General features: G+C 34.8%; 1 protein-coding gene across 3 annotated transcripts in view; it reads left to right on the top strand.

Moving 5' to 3' along the window:
• PPM1A (protein phosphatase, Mg2+/Mn2+ dependent 1A) overlaps positions 1–27,401 on the top strand; it is a 47,565-nt gene extending 20,164 nt beyond the window's left edge. For all 3 annotated transcript variants that reach the window (XM_039469049.2, XM_039469050.2, XM_010335132.3), the window contains 5 exons: positions 5,242–6,095; positions 7,814–7,931; positions 11,967–12,075; positions 13,577–13,634; positions 20,814–27,401. In XM_039469049.2, the coding sequence (XP_039324983.1) occupies positions 5,262–6,095; positions 7,814–7,931; positions 11,967–12,075; positions 13,577–13,634; positions 20,814–20,843 (1,149 nt within the window). In that variant the 5' untranslated portion in view covers positions 5,242–5,261 and the 3' untranslated portion in view covers positions 20,844–27,401. The remainder of the gene's footprint in view (positions 1–5,241; positions 6,096–7,813; positions 7,932–11,966; positions 12,076–13,576; positions 13,635–20,813) is intronic.
• Positions 27,402–27,807: the final 406 nt, after the last annotated feature.

Below are 27,807 nucleotides of genomic sequence, written 5' to 3'. Positions count from 1 at the left end.
TGACATTTAGAATATTGCAGTGATTTTTTTTCTCTCAAATATCTTTTATTTAAAGCTCTGTTAATACTTTTTTATATTCTAGTTTCTTTTTATCCTTATTTCACAAATTAGGTTTTCTTTAATTTCTTATGTGTAAGTTGTTACCTAGTTTTCTAGGGTGAATCTTTTGGACTGTGACATCATGTTCTGAGTACTTTTTTAGTTACTCCTTTTTATTTCAGAATTTTTGTATGGGTTCCATAAATTTTGTTTCTGTTTTTAAGGATGGCAGTTTTCTCTGTTGTTTGTCCCAAAATAGTGTAACTAGATATTCCTTGCCTCTCCTGTCAGTATACTAGGATGCCATTACTTCTTTCCCCTTGGATTTAACAGGCTGAATTATACTAAATTATTTTAGTTACCATAATTCATTATTTTTGAGAGAAATGATAGGGATTTGGCCCTATTAACCTGTTACAGGTAAGAAACTTAGTCTCTTGATTTTTCTCTTGATGCTTGCTGAAATTACTGCACATTTTTATCTTTACCAGTTTGGTGGATTTTCTTTCCCAACAGAGGAACTTTACTATTGGGCATTGTATTAGTTTCCATGGCTGCTGTAACAAATTACCATGAAGTTGGTGGCTTAAAACAATACATATTTATTCTCTTACAGGAGGCCACAAGTCCAAAATTATTTTCACTGGGTCAAAATCAAGGTATCACCAAAAATGTGCTCACTCCAGAGGCTTTAAAGAGGAATCTGTTTCTAGCTTTTTTTCACCTGGTTGTCAGCCTTATTACTTGCCTGGTAGCCACGTTACTCCAATCTTTAAGACCAGCATCTTCAAATTTCTGTATGCTCTGTCTTCACATCATCTTCTGTCTCTGTGTCAGATCTTCCCCTACCTCTCTCTTCGAAGGACATAGTTCATTTAGAGGTCTCTGGATAATCCAGGATTCTCTCTCCATCTCAAGATTCTTAACTTAATCACGTCTGCAAAGACCTTTTTTTCTTTTTCCAAATAAGGTAACATTTATAGGATTAGGACCTGATATCTTTGGGAGTTATTATTCAACCTACTAGGTATCATTCTGTTTTGCTACTTTAGAGTGAGGCAGACATAGTAGTCAAAAATTGGATTAGCATAAAGCCTCATAGATTCTGCTGTTTGTTAGAATTACATATATATTGCCCTCTTTACTAAATCATGCAAACTCTGATGCCGTAGTGGAAGAGTATATGAATTGAATTGGATGTGGTCAATAAGGATTGCTAGGGACTCTGGAGAACCCATGTTGTTCTGGGGAGAGGAAATGTGTGAAGGTCAAATTTAGGTTATTAGTTTGTAGTCCTAGTTTGTAGCTGCTTTTTTCTTTTTATTTCTTACAAGCTGGTCTTGCTGTAGTAAAATAATTGTGTGTGTCTCTTACAATCTTGGTATTGAGAATAAGAGTTTTTTGTTCTTTTTTTTAATGGGAATTCCATACATGTGATTTTAAAGTATTACTTTACTAATGATGTTTACTTAAGTATTTCTAGAATTTTAGTCTTCTCACTTAATGTTTTATACATTTCTCAGAACAAGGCAATTGACAGATAATCAGGGTTACTTATTTATTTATGAGGAAAGTTAGACGTTAAGCCAAAGGACTTACCCAGCATCACATATTGAATAGACCTATAACTTTTAACTTTAATCTTGTGATAACAGGTATTTCCATTTTTTCTATGTTTCATATGTACTTTGAAGGTGATGTGTCTTGTGACATGAAAGAAGTGTCTCCCTATTATTAAATTGGATGGTTGGGCAATTCTAAGTTCTTTTTACTTTATGTTCATGATTTTGTTTTTCTAGATGTGTTATTTTTAAGAATTCAGTTTACTTTTTTTTTTTTAAATCATGTTATTAGAGTTAAACTAATGAAAAGCCATATAGAGATAAACTTGGTTTTGAAATATAATGAGTAGATACTTGCTTGGCTGGAATTTTTTCTCAGAGACACAAAAAATTTTATAAAGTGGGTATGAATGTATCCAGGAATGTGTGTTCACTAGGGAGAGTGTTGTATCCAGGAATGTGTGTTCACTAGGGGAGTGTAGGGGGAACTAGGGTAGAAGACATTTTAAGACACACAGGAGGCCAGTGTGGTGGCTCATGCCTATAATCCAAGCACTTTGGGAGGCCAAGGCAGGGGGATCACTTGAGGTCAGGAGTTTGAGACCAGCGTGGACAACATGGTGAAATCCTGTCTCTACTGAAAATACAAAATAATTAGCTGGGTATGGTGGTACATGCCTGTAATCCCAGATACTGGGGAGGCTGAGGCACAGAATTACTTGAATCCGGGAGCTAAGATCATGCTGCTGCATCCCAGCCTGGGCGACAGAGTGAGACTGTCTCAAAACAAAAAGGACACAGAGGACACAAAGTATACACTCATACCCTCTTTATATCCATACCCCTTATCAGTTTGGGTGATTATGTTATTCTAGTTTCATGAACCTTTACTCTTAGAACTTGATTTATTCTCTAATACCTTTTAGGATTCAGTTTTGCAGTTGAGATGGCTAATACCAATTTGATACTCTTTCCTTTTATGATTGCCCATGGTTTTTATCTAGAATCTTATATTATAGTATTTTGTTTTCCTTGCATTTCTATAGTTGTAACTAGGAGTGGGTTTTTAGTAATTAATTCAGCGAGCTTAATTTTGAAAAGGCTTCCACTGAGGAACACTTTCTTTGATGATAGTTTCCCTATTTTCTCCTTCAGAAAGTCTTGTTTTTTATATGCATATTTATTTTTTGGGTGCAATCTTTGTTATTGAATTTTTATTTGCATCTGATTTTTTTGAGTTTATTCATTCAGCAAATATTTATTAATGGTCTACTGTATACTCTGCTAGGGGAGTTGACCTAGGGAATTCAAAGGAGGGTTCTTTGAAGAATTGATGCTTGAGTTGAGATATCAAGAATGAGTAGGAATTAACTAAGATATGAGAATAGCTGTTAAGGTAGGGAAAGTAGAATTTGTTTATATATTTGGAGGAAGGAAGTATGATGAGTACTAGGTACCGTAAGAAAACCCTTGTGGTTAGATTAGAAAATGTAGGGGAAGGGACAGTATGAAGTGTGATGAGGCTGGAGAAGGTAGGTAGGGGATTGACTACCCAGGGCCCTGTGTGAGTCATATTAAATAGCAGTTCTTTATCCACCACCTCCTCCTGCCTGCAGTGGAAAGCCATTGAGAAACTTTTAGTACAGAAGTGTCCCCATCTTCTGCCTTAGGCATTCCATCTAATCTTTCCACCAGTTTGCAGCCTTACTGTGCCTCAGAATCACATATGAAAATTTAAAAATCATAGATAACCTAGGTTCCAACTCTACTCTGGAAATTCTGATTTGGAAATATTTATTTTTCAAAAAGTCCACAGATAATTCTGTTGCACAGCCATGGCAGAGACCCATTTTCTCAGTGGTTAATGATGCTTTAGAGTCAGGCAGACTTGAATCAGAGCCCTGATTCCTTTAAACTTATTAGTTGAGTGATCTTGGCCAAGTTCTTTAATCTTGACTAAGGTTCTTCATCTATAAATTGGAGATAATATTATTACCTACCTTAGAGAATTGTTGAGGAGATTAAATGAAGTAATACTTGTAAAACACTTACCAGAGGGACTTAGAATGCTTCTTAAACATTGTCTGGTAATAAGGTGTCATTATTACGTTATCCTTTATCCAATCAAAATACCCTTGTAGTATATATCAACTTGATGTCAGAAAAATAATCTGATAAATATCAGCCTAAGGATGAATGATAGCTAGTTTTCATTACTTAACATTCTGTTAGTTGAACTGTTCTAGGAGGCAGAGGAGTAGGCAGATGGTTTTATTGTGCTAAATCATCCCGTCTTTTCTGCCTATGTATCAATTTGAACCTACAAGGAAAATGAAGGGGAAAACAAATTTTTTCTTTCCTTTCTAGGGGAATTTTCTTCTTGCCCTTTGTCTCCCAGTTTCCTTTCTGAGCTGAGTATCATTAGCATCATCAGTACCCTAGTCTTAAAGCTGCATAGTGATTTACCTAGATAGTTTTCTGCACCATTATTCTCTGCTACCTAACTCATCTTCACCTCTGTTAAATCTCTGTTCATTATGCTATCCTTCTTTTGGATTGCCTTTAGTTCAGTTGTGACTTGCTTGATTACTTCAACCCAGGTCTCAACATTTCTAAGCTATTGTTAAGGGCCATGGTAAATTCTGACCAGCTGTCTTTCTGCCTTGTGTGGGCTGTTTCTAGACCAGAGGGTGTTAACTTCTGAGTATTGGGAAACCATTAGATTTGCTGAGCCTTCAGGCTTGTCAGCAGGGCTGTCACTAGAACCTTTGATCTTCTTTGCTATTTATACCTAATGGTCATAGAATATAATAATAATGGTACATGGTATTACTATTTGATTAATAGATTACTATTAGTAATTTTGTTTTTTATATATATATATATATATAGTATACTTTATTATGTGTATATGTAATTGCTTGCAATTTGAAATTTTAGGCTAGAGGATTTATAGTAATTTAAGAACTTACTGGCTTTATCAAAGACTAAAAAACTTCATGGAAAAGGTAGAATGTAAGCCAGACTTAAAAGGAATAGGTATACTTTTTCCTATAAGTAGAGAGGAGAGGCAGGGGATTCCAGTTAAGGAAACTGACATAAGTAAAGGCTTAAAGGAAGGAACATGCAAATTTGGAGCATTGTGAGATTATTTTTTATTTTTTCAGAGCGTTCATACAGTGGGTATGAAACTAGGGAGTTTGGAATCAAGCTTAGAAATTCCTAAGTGTTCAAGATACTTGAATTAGTTTTTGTTTTTTTGGTATGTCATGAATTTGTTTAGCTTTTCTTGATTGATATGCATACAACTTAGTACTGAGATTACAAATGTTCATTGTATCATTAAACACTCAGCCTGGTTCGTCGATGGCCACTGCCAGGTCTCCTTTCTGCCTCCTCCCCTTTATCCCAGTGCTTTAGTGTTTTTCTGCCTTTTTGTCTATTATGATCTGTGCTTCATCAGGCCTTCCCCAGTTCTTCCTTGTTAATCTCCAGATTCCAAATTAGCAACACGATGAATGTCTGCTTATCACAAAAGTTGTGAATTCCTGTGTATCTCTTTCACTTACTAAAAAGATTGTTTGGTGCATGTTTTGTTTATAAGATAGTTATTGACTTTCCTGTTTCTCTTCCTTTGCAGACCTAGAGGATCAAGACATAATGGGAGCATTTTTAGACAAGCCAAAGATGGAAAAGCATAATGCCCAGGGGCAGGGTAATGGGTTGCGATATGGGCTAAGCAGCATGCAAGGTTGGCGTGTTGAAATGGAGGATGCACATACGGCTGTGATCGGTTTGCCAAGTGGACTTGAATCGTGGTCATTCTTTGCTGTATATGATGGGCATGCTGGTTCTCAGGTTGCCAAATACTGCTGTGAGCATTTGTTAGATCACATCACCAATAACCAGGATTTTAAAGGGTCTTCAGGAGCACCTTCTGTGGAAAATGTAAAGAATGGAATCAGAACAGGTTTTCTGGAGATTGATGAACACATGAGAGTTATGTCAGAGAAGAAACATGGTGCAGATAGAAGTGGGTCAACAGCTGTAGGTGTCTTAATTTCTCCCCAACATACTTATTTCATTAACTGTGGAGACTCAAGAGGTTTACTTTGTAGGAACAGGAAAGTTCATTTCTTCACACAAGATCACAAACCAAGTAATCCGCTGGAAAAAGAACGAATTCAGAATGCAGGTGGCTCTGTAATGATTCAGCGTGTGAATGGCTCTCTGGCCGTATCGAGGGCCCTTGGGGATTTTGATTACAAATGTGTCCATGGAAAAGGTCCTACTGAGCAGCTTGTCTCACCAGAGCCTGAAGTCCATGATATTGAAAGATCTGAAGAAGATGATCAGTTCATTATCCTTGCATGTGATGGTATCTGGGATGTTATGGGAAATGAAGAGCTCTGTGATTTTGTAAGATCCAGACTTGAAGTCACTGATGACCTTGAGAAAGTTTGCAATGAAGTAGTCGACACCTGTTTGTATAAGGTAGCTAGACTTTTTTTTAAAAAACAAAATGATTTTATGTCATATTAGTCACTATAATATTTAATCATCTTAGAATCTGTAATTCTGAAAACTAAGTTTTTGGCACAATTGTAGGATACTGTTCACCAGTTACGACTGTATCATAGGAACACTTGTGTAGAAGTAAATTACCCAGTTACCATCTCTGCAAGTTATAAGCTGAATGTTTAGTCTTACTACTTGAGCTTTGTAATAATGTGGAAGATTATCAGAGGTAAAAAGATTTTTTCAGAGTGCATGTTTTCAAAGAAAGAGGGTGGGGAGGGTTAGGCCTTAGTGTCTGTAAATGAAAAGCATTTTAGAGTTTTAATGTTTCCACCATGTGATATCTCAGTACATTATGATATCTTAGTACTTTGAAACTAAGGTTTAATGGGTCTGTAGCACTAAGAATATAGTGACCATTAGACCTGATGTAATAGAAATAGCCTTGTACATGGAGTCAGAAGAACTTGATATGAGACTGTGTATGGTTTTAGGTAAGCTATTTAAATTCTGGATAATCAGTTTCTTTCATTATAAAAAGGCTAAGACATTATCTTGTCTCATGGGGTTGTCAGGAGGATCAAATGGGATAATATACTTAGGTGAGCTAGCTCAGCACCTTTATTATTACAGATGAGGAAGCTGAAGCCAGAGAAGGTTCCACAGACTTAAAAGTCAGACAGACTTGAGATCAAGGCTTACCTCCATTACTTTTGTACTCTACATGCCTGAACAAATTGTTCAACACCTCTCAGCTTTAAAATGGAGGTAATACTATCTCATAGGACTGTTGAGGAATTAAATTAATTAGCATATATATATATATATAATGCCTAGTTCAGCATATAATATATGCTGTACCCTTTTCTAGAGATATTACAGATGACTTTTACAGGGTATTATAACATTGAGCAGCATTAAGACTAGAAAATCAAGGCCCTTGACTTGGGTTCAGTGTTGTTTCTGCCACACTTTGTTCTGTTTTGTCAGTAATGCTTATTAACTTATTCTTTGATTTTTTTTTTTTAAACAAATGTTGACTTTATAAAATTCTTCTTAGGGTATATATTTGAACTCAAGTATTTTAATTACAGCATTTTGAATACTTAGATTCTTTAAAAATAAATATAGTTTATAAAAGTTGTCAGTTTTAAAATTATACAAGTTAAAAGCTGGTTTATAAACCTTACATGTAGTTTTACCCCTTATTTCATATTTCTACTTATAAAGCAAATGCGTTAGCCCCACAATATATAATTTATTTTAAATATGATTTTATCAGTTATGTGTAACTACAGGTCAAATCCTATTGTAAACAGCCAGTAAAGTTTTCCATCATGTTGTATGGAATGAATGTGTGTGTACATGTGTATTTGTGTTAGGTATCACTTCAAATTAAGTCATCAGTAAATGTTTAGAAATAGTATTGATTTATAGAATTATACAAAGTTATTTTTACAGTGAGATTGAATCTGTAATGTTTCTCTCCTATCTTTTGGAGTATTGGTTATACTGTATTCTCTCTACTGTTGGGTCATTGCACGCACTCGCGCACGTGCATATATGTTTTTTCTCCCTAAAAGTAACATTTTCACTAGAACAAGTATAACTGTAATTGGCACAGCTGTAAAGGTTCTCAAGGATTTGAAGAGCAAAAAGAAAACTAAAATATTCTCAAATTTTTTTCTTCCCAGGGAAGTCGAGACAACATGAGTGTGATTTTGATCTGTTTTCCAAATGCACCCAAAGTATCGCCAGAAGCAGTGAAGAAGGAGGCAGAGTTGGACAAGTACCTGGAATGCAGAGTAGAAGGTGGATCATTTAACAAAAAATAAGTAGCTTTATTAAAGAAAAATCTTCAACACAATCAAACTTTAACATTTTAGCTTTTAGATTTTTATGTGTCTTTGACATCTAGTGTTTAGTGTACAAATGTGGAAAAGGACATTTCTGTAGTAGCTGTTAAGATGTATGCAGTTGTCCTATCATAGTTATATTAGAAGTAACAACTAGCATGGAAAGAACCTACGTTGTGTTCAGGATACTTCTGTTTTAAAAAGCTAAAATGTTTGTGTGCTCTAAAATTCTTGATGAATTCACTGGCATGAGTAACTTTTATGCCGGGAAAATCTGATTTGTGGTTTATTTACTTACAAAGAGATTATGATAGTGACAATTTGAATACCATCTTTCTATGAAAAGCTGTGTGTATTTTTAATCTCTAAGGCCTTTTTTCGATAACTTGAAAATCACAGCCTCATCATTAGCAATGTTATATGCACAGCTTTAAAAAATTTGCTCTAAACTGTTTCAGAGCTTCTTACCTAAGCCATAAACTGTCTCACCTAAACAAGATAGACCTCAATAGAAGACATAATATTTCTCTACCTGGCAGAAATGTAACTGCTGAGTAAGATTAAGAAATAAGTTGAGGATTTCTGGAGTATATTTCTCATAATTCTGCAGAGACTTCAATTTATTGCGTATATTCAGTAAGTGTCCATGCAGTTTCTGTAAGCAGAAAACTTGGCATGACTTTATTAGTGTTAAAATGTGAAAATGCTGGTGAACTGAGGTAGAAAGAAAAAAAACTGAATTTAAAAAATAGTATTAAAATGCATTTTAGGCTCCTAATGTTAATTTGCACGTTAAAGACCTCTAATCGCATGCAAGTATTGACCTATCACACTTATATCCCACTGTGCCTGCATTATTAAAATTACTATTCACTTTAATTTTGTTTTTTCGCTTTTTACTGTTTGATACCAATCATAATCAGTCTGATACTAGAATCATGATTGGTTTTGTTCTTTAGTACTGTCTAGAGCTACTATTTTGTTTTTATTGCCATCTCCCACTTGATAGTGATACATTAACTATTTGTTTGTACTATTTAGTATTGCGTTCATTGGATGTGCTGCTATTCAAGGAGTTTCTCTCCTTACTGTTACCAAGGGTCTTGGAATTTTTATATTTTAAATTAATCATTCAGTATAAGATATTTATAGGTAAAATTTTAAAGTATTTTAGAATGCTGCAGTCATTGGTTCAAACTGTTGATTAGTGGAAAAATACAAATTCATAAGAATAATATGTGTAGGGATAAGTTGATATTTAATGTATTGGCACTTTAACTTGGGCAGACATGTTTTCTTCTTGGTCTAAAGAAATAATAAGTATTTTAATATTTTTACTATGAAATGGGATCCAGTTTTAGAAATTAATTGCTGTTTTTCTCTTTAGTGTATACTCTTTTTTAGATGGAATTATTAAATACTTTACATAATTTTGTTACAATACTGAGTTTTATATTTCTTACTATCGAGCAAGAGTTGCCACCTGGACAGAGTTTACATTGATACTCAATACTTTTGATATGTTAAAGTGTTATTATACTTGTACCATTCAGTTGGAAATTGTCATAAATTAAATATGCTATTTTTTACTCAGATTTGATGAGACTACAAATAGAGAATAAATATTACATTAAAAATGCTATTTTAAAACATAGAATGTAACTGTTTGTATTGTAAAAGTTGTTGTATATCCTCAGTGAAAAATACTGCCTTCAGCTTCCAAAGCAGGCACCCGAATGCCTTTTTCTTTTCTCTCTCTCTCTCTCTGTCTCTAAATACATGCCTTCACTAGATTGCTGTGACCTACTAAACCTCATTTTATTTGCTTGGAACATTTTTGGCTTCTCTGTCCACACCGTAGAAAAGGACAAAGGCCTTCTAGCTCTCCTTGTTCTCTTTATTTGTTCCTTTCTAAATACTTGACTTTCTGGGGGCGTGAAAAGATTCAGCTCATAATTTATAGTACTATTAATTTTGTGGTCCTTCTAAGCCAATTTAAAATTATACTTTTGTGTATATACTTTCAAAATCTTTGCTACCAACTACCTTAGCTTTAAAGTTGCTGATTTGGAGATGACTGATAGAATCCCTGAAACTTGGCAGAGGGGAGTGGAAAGGAGCAGGAGCAGAATGTGTTTGTGTATATGTATATGAAACATGGATCTTCTGTACATAAATATTTTTTAGAAAAAGCATTCAGTCTTTTTACAATTCCAAGTAAAACGTATAGACCAACAGAAATTAAAGGAAAATTTCTTAAAATTCATTTTCTTTTTTGAAAGCAGACAGAAGCAAGGCTAGTATAGTATAAATGGTCAGGTAGTTTAAATGCGTTGTCCCACGTGAAATAGGAGATATTAACTGTTTTTAAAGCTTTACATTATTTTTTTTAAAATTTGTTTTTCTGTAATTTTCTTCACAGTTAAAATATCCTAATTTATATTTTAACAAAAGAGATGTAAGATACATCGAATATACATGATTCAAAGTAATGTTTTTTTAGACCTGAAACCATCATTGATTCAATTTATCATCAGTGTTTATTTCTATTGTATTTAGTTATCTATCCAAATAATTGTATTGGCTTAGCGGAGACTGTATGTTAAGTGTATTAGCTTTAGATTGTAAAATTGTGCAGTTCAGGTAAACATCAAATCCCTTTATTTTTGTACAGCAGATTTCCAGCATTAGAACCATGTAGAACAAATATATACTAGATGTTAAAGATTACACAATAAAGGAACTTGGCAAACCAAATCTGAGATCCTTGCTTTTTGTTCAGATTTAAGACTGGTTTTTTTTAAAGGCAAAAAATAATAGATGGTAAAAATTTGGCCTGTATTCTGAAAGGACAGTTTGAACCATTTAAAGGAAATATTATGGGTAGCCATGCCTGTCTTTAAAAATGTTGAGGCTTGATCTGAATCTTTATGTGCATTGTTATTTTCTAAGGTATTTACAAATTGAGAAGAGAATAATGATTTCTTGTCCCAGTAATGACAAACACAATACCATTTCTTATTAGAAACATTGAAAAACAAAAACTGAACAAAACTTGAACATATAATTTACAAGTACTTTTGGCTTGAATTTGCATGTCTCAGAGTATGTGTGCTAAGACTGCAAGTGAAGACTTTTTATACTTAGAGTGAGTAGTTTTAGAGTTCTTTGTAAGGTTCTTTGTCATTTTTTCTATTCTGTGATGTGAATAACAGTATGCATCTGCATGACAGCACTGCAGATCATATTGCTGTGCCCTTTTAATAACTGGATGTTTTGAAATTGTTTTAAATGCACTTGTATGGTTTATCAGATCTTTTTTTAAACATGAGGAAATTTAAACCTATTCTATTCAAGGCTTTGTTCAAGTAATGAAGGAATGGTATTACATATCTATATTGTATATTGTTTAAAGATTCTTTAGAGAAGAATTAAGCTGAGACAGTGACGTTCAAGTACATAACCTAATCTCTGCATGCTATTTAAGTATCCTTTTGCAAATATATATATAAAAAATAATTGGGTTAGTATGTAATCTATAAATTCCCCTATACTTAAGGGTTATTCTTTTCAAATCTTGAAATTGCTTATTTTTAAAAAATCTATACAGTGTATTATATAGGGCAAAGGTTAGGAAACATGTTTTCAGTCTAAAAAGAGGAGTGATGTAAGAAGTAACTAGTTGACATCTTAAAGGATATTCTCATTTGTGCACACATATCCTTGATTATATAATATGCTGATTTAACATGAAGTATTTTTTCTTTTCACATTTTAATTTTGATTTGAAGTTAATCTTATGTGTCATTTTGTGTTCTAAATCTTCAAAGATCAACCCCCACCTTTTTTTTTTTTTTTTTAATGATACCAGATTAGAAAAAATCTCAGATGTGGTAAATGCCATCTTTAAAAAGCTAGGTTATCTTTGTTTCGGTTTTCTTTTTAATTAAATTTGGATAACACTTACAAAAAAAGTACTTCTGATTCCCAGAAATCATAAAGAAGCAGGGGGAAGGCGTCCCAGACTTAGTCCATGTGATGCGCACATTAGCGAGTGAGAACATCCCCAGCCTCCCACCAGGGGGTGAATTGGCAAGCAAGTAAGTTACATTCTGTATACTCTTAGCTTTATGTCAGAGTATGAAAATGTTAGGTGTTCATCAATCAAATGTGTTTACCTGATTTTCTAAAGTGATGCAGTTTTCTGTGTTTTAACCTGTGATTTCAATGTTTTTTTTTTTTTTTAGTATTAGAATATCTAGAGCTTGTTTAGACTTAGGTATTAGAGTATCATTGTTTATGACTGATTGCAGTGAGGATTGTCTTTAGTGGAAACTTGGTTGACATTGATTTCCTTATAGAGCATAAAAAATATACTGAAATAACTTTTTAAACTAAATTACATAGGACTACATAAAAATTTATAAAATTCTAAGTGTCATTGTTATTAATAGTAGTATAATTTGATTTTGTCAATCCCTGAGTAACTTAACATCCTGAAAATTCTCTTCCTTCTTATGGGCCAGTTTCTATATCTGATTTTCTCAGTGTTTTTGATTGTTGATTGCTGGTTAGTTGGTTTTAGGTGTCAGGGAAGAAGGTAGAATACATTTTCTTATCTTTTCCCTTTCCACTTAAGTTCGTAGAATTGGACTACTTGGTATCAAATAGTAAGCTTACGTCTTTACATGACAAAGTGAAAAATTCAAGCAGTTCAAAGGCTTAAAATATTTTTACCTCAAGCATCATATAATTGACCTACAAACATAAAACTTACAAACACCTTTGGCTTGAATTTGGATATAGAGTAAATGTGCTAAAACTACAAGTGAAGACTTCTTGTACTTCTTGTACTAAGAGTGAAGATATATTATTGACTGATTTTTTTTATTCTCTACCGTGTTTTGCAAGTGTGACCATGTTCTTCGTAGTCATTAAATAGTGATTGTAAAAGTTTCTGTTTGAAGCTTTTATTTTTTGGAAACGTTTTTTCCATATGACTGTCTATGAAATAATGATCTATAAAATGGCTTCAAAACAATTTTGGAAGTAGGGAGACTATCACTTACAAATACACTACAGATGTTTAATAAAAGGTTACTCAAAAACTAATTCCTAGACGTGTCCTGGAAATGTTTATTTGACATTTCAGTTTTAATAGAACTTTTTAAAAGGGGATTAAGAAAAGTGGAAGCTTAAGTATAAAGTATAATCTGAATTATTTTACTAACATGTTGAAGTTACTTCTACTTCAAAACTACAGTGCAGCTCTTAACTAGTTTATGTTAGTGTATCTTAAGGATGGCATTGCCATTGCAGACTCATAATCATTTAACCAGTTCAAACAGAAGTAGACTATAAAGACTTTTTTTTTAATATGTAATTTTTAGTCTGTTGGTAGAGTGTTATAATACATTTTAGACTAAATTCACCTTTAACATAGGGGCCCAAATACCTTAAAGTGAGGCTCACTATTGACAGCAAGAAATAGAACTAAAATACTTTCTAAGATTATTTTTGAAATTTTAATGAACACCTGGCTATGAGTTATTAATGTTTTGTTTTTTGAAGAATTAATTTTCTGCATTTTTTTAAACTTAGGAGGAATGTTATTGAAGCCGTTTACAATAGACTGAATCCTTACAAAAATGATGACACTGTAAGTAGCATTTTAGCTCCCTCTGCTTTCTCTTCACCTCCACTCTAAATGCATATCCTTCCTACCTGCTTTTGCAGAGCTGTTCACTGTATCCATTCTCTTACACACATCCCTTTATTGATTGCTCTGAACTCTGCTTGCTCTGCTCTCTGCCTGCACCACAGTTCTAGTAATTGAGGACATAATCATGGTGAGTGGCCACCTCTCTCAAAAAAGAAGAAAGTCCTTTTGAATTACTCTGAATTTTTAAAAGTCTTTATAAGCAGTCAATTTCAGAAGGTTTGCCTCCACTAAATGGTTTTTTTTTTTTTTTTTTTTTTTTTTTTTTGAAGTTGGGAATATCTACTCAGAATCTTTACTTATTCTGAGTTTTGTAAGCAGCTGCAGCATAACTTCAGAATGTCTGTCTCAACTAAATAGTTTTTATGGTTGGAAATAACCTTTATCAGGAATCCTGAAGTATATACTTCACATAAATATTAGAGTACTGTTTGCATAAATAGACATTAGATTGCCATATTCTCCAGTTAAGTGTTCTATTGCAGTTCTGTTGTATGATACTCATAGAAAAGTGATATCTTAAAAATCATGTGGGCACAGCTCTGAAATATTTTATGTATTGCATTTTGAAGCTTCCTCAAATCTCATTTTACTTGAGTTCCTGATCTTTTCTGATGAAACAGAAGTTTATAAAAGTAGTATTCTTTTTATTTTTTATTGTACTTTAGGTTCTGGGGTACGTGTGCAGATCATGAAGGATTGTTGCATAGGTACACAACGTGGCAGTGTGGTTTGCTGCCTCCATACCTCTGTCACCTACATCTGGCATTTCTCCACATGTTATCCCTCACCGACCTCCCCAGCCCCCTGTACTGTCCGTCCCTTGCCCCTCCCCCAACAGACCCCAGTGTGTGAAGCTCCCTTCCCTATGTCTATGTGTTTTCATTGTTCAACACCCACCTGTGAGAACATGTGGTGTTTGATTTGCTGTTCTCCTGTCAGTTTGCTGAGAATAATGGTTTCCAGATTCATCTGTAGGACACAAACTCATTTTTATGGCTACATACTATTCCAGGGTGTATATGTGCCACATTTTCCTTGTCCAGTCTATCATCAATGAGCATTTGGGTTGGTTGCAGGTCTTTGCTGTTGTAAACAGTGCCGCTGGGAACATATGTATGCTTGTGTCTTTATAACAGAATGATTTATAATCCTTTGGGTATATACTCAGTAATGGGATTGCTGGGTCAAATGGAATTTCTATTTCTAGGTCCTTGAGGGAGTGCCACACTGTCTTCCACAGTAGTTGAACTAGTTTACACTCCCACCAGCAGTGTAAAAGTGTTCCTGTTTCTCCACATCCTCTTCAGCATCTGTTGTCTCCAGATTTTTTTAATGCTTGCCATTCTAACTGGTGTGAGGTGGTATCTCAGTGTGGTTTTGATTTGCACTTCTCTAATAATCAGTGATGATGAGCATTTTTTCATATGTTTGGTGGCCTCATATATGTCTTGTTTTGAAAAGTGTCTGTTCATATCCTTCTCCCACTTTTGGATGGGTTTTTTTTTTTTTTTTTTTTTTTTCTTGTAAATCTCTTGTAGCTCTTCGTAAATTCTGGATATTAGCCCTTTGCCAGATGGATAGATTGCAAAAATTTTTTCCCATTCTGTTAGTTGCCAGTTCAGTCTGATGATCTTTCTTTTGCTGTACAGAAGCTCTGGAGTTTAATTAGGTCTCATTTGTCTATTTTGGCTTTTGTTGCCAGTGATTTTGGTGTTTTAGTCATGAAGTCCTTGCCTATACCTATGCCCTGAATGGTTTTGCCTAGGTTTTCTTCTAAGGTTTTTATGGTGTTAGGTCTTACGTTTAAGTCTTTCATCCATCTGGAGTTAATTTTAGTGTAAAGTGTCAGGAAGGGGTCCAGTTTCTGCTTTCTGCACACTGCTAGCCAGTTTTCCCTACACCATTAATTGAACAGGTAATTCTTTCCCCATTGCTTGTTTTTGTCCAGTTTGTCAAAGATCAGATGATTATAGATGAGTAGTGTTGCCTCTGAGGCCTCTGTTCTGTTCCATTTGTCTATAGCTCTCTTTTGGTAACCAGTACAATACTGTTTTGATTACTGTAGCCTTGTAGTATAGTTTGAAGTCAGGTAGCATGATGCCTCCAGCTTTGTTCTTTTTGCTTAGGATTGTTTTGGTTATGCAGGCTCTATTTGGTTCCATATGATGTTTAAGGTGTTTTTTTTTTTCCAGTTCTGTGAAGAAGGTCATAGGTAGCTTGATGGGGATAGCGTTGAATCTATAAATTACTTTGGGCAGTATAGCCATTTTCACGATATTGATTCTTCCTAACCATGAGCATGGAATATTTCTCCATCTGTTTGTGTCCTCTATTTCCTTGAGCAGTGGTTTGTAGTTCTTCTTGAAGAGGTCCTTTACATCCTTTGTTAGTTGTATTCCTAGGTATTTTATTCTCTTTGTAGCAATTGTGAATGAGAGTTTGCTCATGATTTGGCTCTCTGTTAGTCTGTTACTGGTGTATAGAAATGCTTGTGATTTCTGCAGTGATTTTGTATCCTGAGACTCTGCTGAAGTTGCTTATCAGTTTAAGGAGATGTTGGGCTGAGATAATAGGGTCTTCTAATATACAGTCATGACATCTGCAAATAGAGACAATTTGACTTCCTCTTCCAAATGGAATTCCCTTTATTTATTTATTTATTTTTTTCTTGCCTAATTGCTCTGGCTGGAACTTCCAATACTATATTGAATAGGAGTGGTGAGAGGGCATCCTTGTCTAGTGCCAGATTTCAAAGGGAATGCTTCCAGTTTTTACTCATTCAGTATGATATTGGCTGTAGGTTTGTTGTGAATAGCTTTTATTGTTTTGAGATATGTTCCTTCGATACCTAGTTTATTGAGAGTTTTTAGCATAAAGGGCGGTTGGATTTTGTTGAAGGTCTTCTCCGCATCTATTAAGATAATCATGTGGTTTTTGTCTTTGGTTCTGTTTATGTGGTGGATTACGTTTATAGACTTGGTACCAGCCTTGCATCCCTGGAATGAAGCCTACTTGATCGTGATGGATAAGCTTTTTGATGTGTTTTTGCAATTGGTTTGCCAGTATTTTATTGAAGATTTTTGCATCTGTGTTCATCATGGATGTTGGCCTGAAGTTTTCTTTTTTTGTTGAGTCTCTGCCAGCTTTTGGTATCAGGATGATGTTGGTCTCATAAGGTGATTTGGGAAGGATTCCCTCTTTTTGTATTGTTTGGAATAGTTTCAGAAGGAATGGTACCAGCTCCTCTTTGTATGTCTGTAGAATTTGGCTGTGAACCCGTCTGGACCTGGACTTTTTTTTGTTGGTAGGCTATTAATTGCTGCCTCCACTTTCAGCCCTTGTTATTGGTCTATTCAAGGTTTCACCTTCTTCCTGGTTTAGGCTTGGGAGGGTGCAAGTGTCCAGGAATTTATCCATTTCTTTCAGATTTACTGGTTTATGTGCATAGAGTTGTTTGTAGTAATCGCCGACTGTAGTGTATATTTCTGTGGAATCAGTGGTGATATCCCCTTTATCATTTTTTATTGCATCTATTTGATTCTTCTCTCTCTTATTAATCTTGCTAGCGGTCTATTTTGTTGATCTTTTCAAAAAAACAGCTCCTGGATTTATTGATTTTTTTGAAGGGTTTTTTTTGTGTCTATATCCTTCATTTCTGCTCTGATCTTTGTTATTTCTTGTCTTCTGCTAGCTTTTGAGTTTTTTTGATCTTGCTCCTCTCGCTTTTTCAGTTTTGACGGTTGTCAATTTTAGATCTTTGATCACTTCTCATGTGGGCATTTATTGCTATAAATTTCCCTCTCGGCACTGCTTTAAATGTGTCCGAGAGATTGTGGTACATTGTGTCTTCCTTCTCGTTGGTTTCAAAGAACATCTTTATTTCTGCCTTTGTTTCATTGTTTATCCAGTCCACATTGAGGAGCCAGTTGTTCAGTTTCCATGAAGCTGTGCGGTTCTGAGTTAGTTTCTTAATTCTGAGTTCTAATTTGGTTGCAATGTGGTCTGAGCCACTTATGATTTCCGTTCTTTTGCATTTGCTGAGGAGTGATTTACTTCCAATTACATGGTCAGTTTTAGAGTAGGTGCCATGCAGTGCTGAGAAGAATGTATATTCTGTGGATTTGTGGGGGAGGTTTCTGTAGTTGTCTGTTAGGTCCAGATCTGAGTTCACATCCTGGATATCCTTGTTAATTTTTTGTCTTGTTGATCTAATATTGACAGTGGAGTGTTAAAGTCTCCCACTATTATTGTGTGGGAGTCTAAGTTTCTTTGTAGGTCATTAAGAACTTGCCTTACGTACCTGAGTGCTCCTGTATTGGGTGTGTATATATTTAGAATCATTAGTTCTTGATGCATTGATCCTTTTACCATTATGTAATGCCCTTGTCTCTTTGAATCTTCATTGATATAAAGTCCATTTTATCAGAGACTAGGATTGCAACTCCTGATTTTTTTTGCTCTCCATTTGCTTGGTAAGTCTTCCTCCATCCATTTATTTTTAGCTTGTGTGTGTCTTTGCATGTGAGATTGGTTTCCTGAATACAGCACACTGATGGGTTTTGACTTTTTATCCAATTTGTCAGTCTGTGTCTTTTGATTGGGGCATTTAGTCCATTGAGATTTAAGGTTAATATTGTTATGCGTGAATTTGATCCTGCCATTTTGATGTTAGCTGGACATTTTGCCTGTTAGTTGACACATTTTTTTCACTGTGTCAATGGTCTTTACCATTTGGTACGTTTTTGGAGTGGCTGGTACTGGTTGTTCCTTTCCTGGTTTAGTGCGTCTTTCAGCAGCTCTTGTAAGGCAGGCCCGGTGGTGACGAAATCTCTCAGCAATTGCTTGTCCATTAAGGATTTTCTTTCTCCTTCACTTACGAACCTTAGTTTGGCTGCATATGATATTCTACATTGAAAGTTCTTTTCTTTAAGGATGTTGAATATTGGCCCCCACTCTATTCTGGCTTGTAGGGTTTCTGCAGAGAGATCTGCTGTGAGTCTGATGGGCTTCCCTTTGTGGGTAACCCGACCTTTCTTTCTGGCTGCCCTTAGCATATTTTTCTTCATTTCAACCTTGGTGAATCTGACGATTATGTGCCTTGGAGTTGCTCTTCTTGAGGAGTATCTTTGTGGTGTTCTCTGTATTTCCTGGACTTGAATGGTGGCCTGGCTTGCTAGTTTGGGGAAGTTCTCCTGGATAATATCCTAAAGAGTGTTTTCCAGCTTGAATTCATTCTCTCTGTCTCATTCAGGAACACCTAACAAATGTAGATTAGGTCTTTTCACAAATCCCATATTTCTTGGAGGCTTTGTTCATTTCTTTTCACTCTTTTTTCTCTGTTCTTGCCTTCTTGTTTTATTTCATTGAGTTGATCTTCAATCTCTGATACCCTTTCTTCTGCTTGGTCAATTTGGCTGTTGAAACTTGTGCATGCTTCATAAAGTTCTCATGCTGTATTTTTCAGCTCCATCAAGTTGTTTATATTCTTCTCTAAGCTGTTTATTCTAGTTAGCATCTCTTCTAACCGCTTAGTTTCTTTGCATTGGGTTAGTACATGTTCTTTCAGCTCTGAGAAGTTTGTTATTACCCACCTTCTGAAGCCTGTTTCTATCAGTTCATCAGATTCATTCTCTATCCATCTTTAATTTCTAGCTGATAAGGAGTTGTGATCCCTTGGAGGAGGAGACGCATTCTGGTTTTTTGTGTTTTCATCCTTTTTGCACTGGTTTCTTCCCATCTTAGTGGCTTTATCTACCTGTGGTCTTTGTAGTTGGTGACTTTCTGATGGGGTCTCTGAGTGGCCGTCCTTTTTGTTGACATTGAAGCTTTTTCTGCTTCTTAGTTTTCCTTCTAACAGTCAGGCCCCTCTGCTGCCGGACTGCTGGAAGCTCACTCCAGACCCCGCTTGCCTGGGGATTACCCGCGGGGGCTGCAGAACAGCAAGGGTTGCTGCAGGTTTCTTCTTCTGCTATCCTCATCCCAGAAGGGTACCTGCCAGATGTTGGCCTGAGCTCTCCTTTATGAGGTGTCTCTTTGGGTATATGGGGGTCAGGGAGTTGCTTGAGGAGACAGTCTGTCCCTTAAAAGGAGCTCAAGTGCTGTGCTGGGAGCTCTGTTGTTCCGTGCAGAGCTGCTGGGTAGGTACCTGTAAGTCTGCTGCAGCTGAACTCATAACTGCCTCTTTTCCCAGGTGCTCTGTTCTAGGAAGGTTGGTTTTATTTATAAGTTCCTGTCATGGTGCTGCCTGTTTTCACAGATGCTTGCCCCGCACGGAGTAGTCTAGTCACAGTCTGCCAGCAGAGGCATTGCTGAGCTGCCACAGCCTCTGCACAGCTGCTCTGTGAATTGCATCCGTAGTGGCGGACTGCCTTGGTAGTGGTGGTTGCGCTTCCCCCAACTGAGCTGGACCGTCCTGGGTCCAGCTGCGCTTCTTCAGCCTAGAGCTTTTCAAATTGTTTGTTTTGTAGGGGTGGTATCCTCCAAGCCAGATCACCTGGCTCCCTGTCTCTGCCCCATCCCTTTCAGTTGAATGGGTGGCTCTGTCTCCCAGGCATTCCAGGCACCAGTCAAAACAGCCTCCCAGACTTACGTGTTTCTGTGTGTCGACCTGGCACCGGCTGAAACCGCCACGCTGAAAACTCATGGTGTTTTTCGGCCTGGGAATCTCCTAGTCTGTGGGCAGTGAAAACTTGTTTGGAAATGCGGTGAGCACTCACCCTCTGTGCTGTTTTTGCTGGAAACTGTACTCCGGAGCTGTTCCTATTCGGCCATCTTCTCCATACAGTTTTTTCAAAAGTGGTATTCTAAAACTATATTGGATTTCATTAAAACAATTCTTTTTAGATTTATTGATATAATAATACATTTGATCAGCCTCACGATAAAGGCATATTTCGATTATTTTCCAAACACAAAACAAAGGATTAACAATTCTTTGAACAGATTAAACATTGCTATTTCACATATACATATGTATACTTACATATTTTTTAAAACATTTATGTTCTAAAAGTCATCTTTACAGAACATTATCTTTCTGCGTTATCCAGAAAGTATGGTGTATTTTGGCACCTCTCAATTTTAACTTTGTTTCTTGTTTTGCTTCCTTTTATAAAGGACTCTGCATCAACTGATGATATGTGGTAAAACTGCTCATCTAGCCACGGAGTTTACCTTCACCTCCAAAGGAGTGTACAGCTCAACTTTGTTGAACCTTTTAACATCCATCCTCAACTTTAAGGAAGGGGATATGACATGGGTGAGAATGATTACATCAGAGAACTTCAGCAGTACAACAGCTAGCCCAGAACTGATTTTTTTTTTTTTTTTGTAAATTTGAGACTTATGTAAACGTGATTTCAAACCATAATTCATGTTGTAAATCAGACTCCAGCAATTTTTGTTGTATGATTTTGTTTTGTTTTGTAAAGTGTAATTGTCCTTGTACAAAATGCTCATATTTAATTATGAACTGCTTTAAATCACAGTTATAAGAAATCTTTGGCTTATTGTGTGATGCAACAGATATATAGCCCTTTTAAGTCATGTTGTGTTTGGACTTGGGGTTGGAACAGGGAGAGCAGCAGCCACATCAGCTAGACTCTCAAATGTGCACAATTATGGAAAATAATCTCAAAATCTTACAAAGCTGAACATCCAATGAGTTACTGAAAACTATCTTAAATATTCTTGGTAGGGGAGTTGGCATTATTGATAAAGCCAGTCCCTTCATTTAACTGTCTTTCAGGATGTTCCTTCCTTGTTTCCGTGAGTATTTCAGGTAAATAATACAGTGTATTCATATGAATCTCAATCTTGGGGCTAAATGCCTTGTTTCTTTGCACCTCTTTTACAAGTCCTTACATTTAATTACTAATTGATAAGCAGCAGCTTCCTACATATAGTAGGAAACTGCCACATTTTTGCTATCATGATTGGCTGGGCCTGCTGCTGTTCCTAGTAAGATATTCTGAATTCCATTTTATCAATAAAGCTTGATTTAACAAACAAGAAGTTTAATTATGTATGTGTAATTCCTCTTTTACCCCGGCCTTTTAAAACACTGTGCCATTTTAATGAGATGTTTCTCATAGGGAAAGATGTTAGTCTCTTTTAATTGGACAACACTGTTACTCAAGGCATAGATGAAACTGTTTCCTTCTATTAGAAAAACTAAGTTTAAGTCTCGGTTGTTTCTTGATCTATTTTTTAAATTGGTTTCTTTCGGGCTGCTTATTTTTCATTAAGATGTGTATCAGCTTGGATTTACCTACTCTTTAATTGAAATAATTGTCAAAGTTTGACAATCCTAACACTCTATGGTAGGTGTGTGTATGTGTTTGTGAGTGTGTTTGCCTGTGATTTTAAATTGGCCCATGTCTTTAGAATCCAAGTGGTTAAGATGTATTTGTGATTTGAAATATAGCATGTTGATAATATTTAGCCGTTGGCCTTTACAAATAACTTTCAAAGCTTAAGGAATTGTAGATATAAAAATAACCTAATTTAATTTAGGCTTAAATTCCTCTGATTAAGCATGTGAAATTGTTTTAAAATCTGTCACATTGAAAAGAGTACTGTTTGTGCCCTTCTGTATTTTTGAGTCCTTAGGTTGAATATTGTATTTATCACCATGTAATTTAATTATTCAGTAGGCAGATTCCCACTAGAAAACTATTAAAATGTAAGACTAAAAATACAACATTGAATACAAAATCAAAACTTTGTGTATAAAAACTAGCATAGTCCATTTTGTTACATTTGTTTTTTTTTCCCTAACTTGGTAATATACATATTTGTATATATAGCCTTACAATTAAATAATGTAAAGTTAGGGGAGTAGTGGGGAAAGTGATGTGAAATGTCTCAGATTTAAGTAGTTACATACCAGCAAAATCTTTTCATTATCCCTCTTATTTTGTGAGGTGATTAAATGTAACTTAATTGTATTTAATTTATATCTTATTCCAGCATGAATGAGGAAAAACTGAAGTACTATTTATATTTAGACACTCATATCAGTTGAAATTAGAGAACCGATTCCATACTTACAATAAATACTTAATGTCAGTCTGTGGTAGAGTGCAAAGTATGATAATGTTCTAAGTTACGGCTTTGCAAGCATCTAAATGTGCACTTAATGAATACCAGTGCTTTTAGTATGGACTGATGACCAGGCATACTGATACTGAAAGCCAAATCCCTATTGTAACAAGCCAGTTCCTTAATTTTTTAAGCAGACTGACAATTTTAGTTCCAGAAATTACAAAACTTTGAACTGGACTGTGTAATCTTTTGAGATGCAAAACTTAAATCACAAGTAGAGTATGTGATGGAAAGCTATATTTCAAACCATAACAGCATATTTAGAGCCTTTTTTTTTTTTTTAGTCTTTAAACAAAAAAACAAAAGTATTCCTCTCAAAATTATTATTGAAATTAGGCTTGGAAGTGAGAGAAAACTGTATTTGAGTGATCTAAGAAGACTAAATCTTTTCCACATGAATCAGCACTGCCATACTAATAATTTTTTTACTATAAAAATGCAGGAAGGAAGTATACATTATAACAGCAGACTGTGTGTGTTCCTGATTCCTGGAGGTAATGGTGGGGGAAACCAATCATACTTTTTAAAGGCACTTTTGCACCTCTATTGTGCACTTCATTCTTGTACCACTTAAATTCTTCACCTTTATCTCCTTTTTTTGTGCTAATTAGCATCTCAGGGCAATGCCTCAGAAATGTTTGATGTGTTCTGTTCTTTGGAGGGAAAACGTTCTTGTGTAATGATAATGTAGTACTCAAAATATACTTTTATCATTTAAATGTCTTATTTGCTGCTATGAATAGGAAATAACATTTTGTATAGCAGACTCTGTTTTACCCTAACATTAAAACATTTCACTGATCTTTCATTGTTTTAACAGGGTAGAATCTCCTAATTTCCACTTTCTTGGGAATATACTTTTAGAGATAATAGAAGCGGTTCTCAATATTAGCATATACTTTAAAAATTCAAAGTGATAATTCAGCTTTAGAAATATGTCAAACATATTTTTACTTTATAGTATATTAACTTGCTTCTAGAGTACTTATGCAACTGCTCTAGCCACTTAATTTTTTATACTAATCTCAACATTAAGAAATTTGGATTAAGTAATAAATTAGTTATATAATTCAAGTAATCTGAATTACAGCAGTAGTTGTAGTAATCATCCATATGACCATAGATTAATTCAGCTAGTAACTCAGTTTTACAAAATGTTTCAAGTATTATATGTAAAACACTGTTCTAGGCTAAGCACCTTCGGACTGTAAAGAAATGAGTAGATCCTTGGCTTCAAGTTTACATTTGGGCAGAATTTATAATCTAGTGTATGTTAGTAATATAACTGGATCACTCATCAAGAAAAAAAAAAAAAACGCTATTGCCCACCTGTTATCTACCAGGTACTTAGCTGATCAAGGCAGGCTCCTCCCCTAAGGAGCTTGTTCATACTTCCTTTACTCACCTGAAAACTCATCTCCAGTTTATTTTCTTCTCTCCAAAATTAAAAATCAATCAGAAGAAAATTTTGCTTAGCATAAGGATAAAATGGGACTGAAGTGGCTTAAGCCCATTCAGTATGCTTGATTGCATTTATTGAACGGCCTTTATTCTTCCTGCTGACAGCAGTAACTCAGAGGAATAGTTAAATTTCTGAAAATTCTCCAGCCATGGAAATGCAGGTGGGGTTTGAGTTCAAGGCATTTAAAAATGTAAATATCTCTAGCTAAATTTATCTTAAGTAGAACTCTGTGTTTTTGTAACACACTGACGTTGTTAATATCCAATTTTAGCCAAATGATTACTGTGTGTTTTAACATTTTAAAATAATTTTACTGCCCATCTTTATTGGACAAACTCATCTAGGTGTTCAACTTGTGATTTCTGAAAGAACTGATGAAATTGGGTACTGCTTTTTTTCTCCATTTTTTTTAATTTTGAATTTCATGGTATATACTTTTAGTTCAAACTTGGCTGTTTGTACAGTATTGTATTAGGATTTGTATTAGAAAAGATGTGTAAATATTTTAGTATATAACTCTTTTCTTATTTTAGTTTTTTTGCTAAGGGACCTTAAAGAGTTTTATATACTTTTGCTCACAGATATTGCTAGTGAGATTACCATTTTTTAATTGAATATCTAGTCTTCTAGTTTTTCTTTTAGGTATTAGGAAGACTTCTTTAGAGTTCAAAATTTTAGAAGCCTAATTTGATCTTATTTCCTTCAATTATGTGCCATGTGTTTTGGTTTGTATATGTTTTAAATTGTATATTACCTTGGAATATGCTTGAAATATTTAAGAATACATTTTTTAAATGTATAATACTGTATTGTTTTGTTGATCAAAATAATAAGACTCAGTTAAATGTTATTACTGATAGTCAAAACACTCAATAGAAATGATGAGAGGCATTGGTTCCAACTCATTGTCAAATGAACATTTTCTAATTTTGTTGACAGATCTTTCCCTTTCAGTTGTTCTATATGTTAAGATAGTGGCTTCTGCTCTCACTGTTTTCCTGTTTAGATTACTAGCAGGTAAGAGTGCTAATTAGAAAAACTTAGATGGTATTGAAATTGCAGTTGACAACTTACATTTTTATGAGATGGAGAAAAAGGACGTTTAAGTTGATACAACAAAGTTGTCATTTTTTTCTTCCTTATTTTGCACAAAATGTCCTCGTTTCCTCTGCTTTCCTCTTGGTGTTCTCTCTTTTTTCAGACAGAAACAGGCCAATTCCGTTTTCTTGAGCAAGAAAGCTTAGTGCATTACTTCATCAAGGCCAGTTAATAATGTGTTAAACTGGGCTGAAAATGAGAAAACTTGGGAGATGGAGGAATGGGGAAATGGCAGTGGGACAGATAGAGAAGAATTACTCTTACTTGTTTTAAAAGCCATAGGAGTCTTCCTGTATCTGGCTGTAAATTTTTAAGAACTATTATATCATATAAACCAGCAAGAATCAACCTTTGCTGCTTCTGATAATTTGATTTTTTCAGCAAGGAAAATACTAAAAGTTACTGATTCTTCAGCATAGAAACAGCTAAGAAGAATTAATGCAATGTTTCTTCACTACAAAACCCAACCCTTCATTTCTTTTCATTGCTCCAAAACCCAATTTTCAGTTAATGGTTTTCTCATTAAACGAAATGTTTAAAAAAATTGTTTAGTTTTCATTTTTTCTTTTACATAGTCCTTCTGATCCAGTATGAGACATTTAGCAACATTTGCATTTATATGGTACTATCTAAAGTAAGTTAAATTGATGTAAGAGATTGAGTAAATGCGGAACAAAATTAATTATATCCTAATTAGGTACAGTGAATGGCACAAAATCATTTTAGCAATGCTTAACCGTTTGGGATCACAGGCCCTTTGATGAATCCTAGGGACTCCTTTACCCAGGAAAATGCATATATGATATACATATCTCCCTAAAGTTTACAATATTGTAGTGATTCATGGGTCCCCAGTTAAGAGCCCATTCTAAAGTACAGTAAAGCATCATCCCTTTTCCTGTGAAACCCATAAATATATTTCGAGGGCATGTAAATAACTTGAGTCCATTTTAAGAAATTGTTTCACTGTTTAAAAGACAGATGAGGTAGATGGGGTGAATCTGACATTAAAATACACTTAAAATATATATATATATTTGGAGGGGAAAGGTGATTAAAAGGTGAAAAAAACACATAGTATTCAGAGGTTTTGGAGATTAATGTGTTTCTATAAGATTTGCCACTTTGGAAATTCAACAGAAAAGCAGTAAAACAGAAACTGAATGTATCTGGGACATTTTTGGCCTCCATAGTGCAGATATACTATGTTAACAAGTCACACATGTACCTCTCAGATCTCGCTCCAGGTTTTAAGATTTTGAGTTTTCTAGTATTAGAATTAATTAAATGTTTAATTCATTTCATATTCTAAGGGATTAAGTATTTACTTACTAATTCAGGATGTCAAAAGAGCTTCCAACATGGACAGCCAGTACCAATGCACAGGGTTAATGAGATTTCTAAAATATAAGTACAATGAAACAGAGTTTTGCATTTGTTGCCAAAATTAGATGTTTAATTACAGCTTATTTAATTCCCATTTGTGGGACTTCTGAAACATAGAAGCCATTGTCTTACTGGTTATCCCTTACTAACTTAATTGCATATCTGCAGGAAAATATCTTGTTTATAGTGACATGCCCCAATACTGATAGATTTCACTCTTGAAATGAGTTATATCACTTAATTTGTATAAATGTTATGAGTGGAGAGACGTGTACATGTTTAAAGCATGTTGCATTATATAGAGATTCATTTTTTAAACTCTATAAATGTTAAGACTAATGTAATTGCAGAAATATTTTTCTTAAACACAATGTGTTAACAAAATTCTCCAAGGTAACTCACTCACTTGGCAGTTTATGTGATCCACACTTTTAAAGAAATTCCATAAATGTATATTTGTATTATGTATTATTTCCTGGTCCAAAGAAAATATGTGAATTCAGTTCTAACTTTGAGAATGTACTGTTTGTTTTCAAGTTCATTGAAAAATTGCATTCAGCCTGCGAATGGTTGCAAATTGTATGTTAGATGAAAGTAGAAATAATTTCTAGTTTGCAAAACTGGTGCCACTAAATAAACAGGCAATTGCATAATGTGTGTGTATTTATGATTGTTTAATATTGAAAGCAACATTTTTATTCTAAGAAACCTGGAAATTTTGAAGTTAGCTATTGGAAGACCTTAAAAGAATTGTTTTTTTTCAACTGAGAGATAAATCTGGTAGAATTTGAACTAGATTTGTCCCTTCCTAATTTTAGGAAGTTTACTGAAAGCCGGAAAGTTTGAGTTGATGGTTTTTGTCATGAAACGTTCCAGAAAGAAAGAAGCCAGAGTAGTTTCTCTTTGGTAAAAAAAACATTCCCATTTGTCTGTCTTCCAATAGATGTTTACCCCTTTGAAGAGTTGAAATTGGGAATTGGGAGTGGTCTGGGAAAGGACTTCCTCACCTAGTATGTGTGGTGTAGTGCCTGCTTCAAAATGGCACGTGTGTGTTTTTAG

Source organism: Saimiri boliviensis, chromosome 2 (assembly GCF_048565385.1).
Source record: "Saimiri boliviensis isolate mSaiBol1 chromosome 2, mSaiBol1.pri, whole genome shotgun sequence".
Lineage (NCBI taxonomy): Eukaryota > Metazoa > Chordata > Mammalia > Primates > Cebidae > Saimiri > Saimiri boliviensis.
Note: the sequence above shows the minus strand (reverse complement) of the source record. Positions and strands in the feature narration are given on the sequence as shown.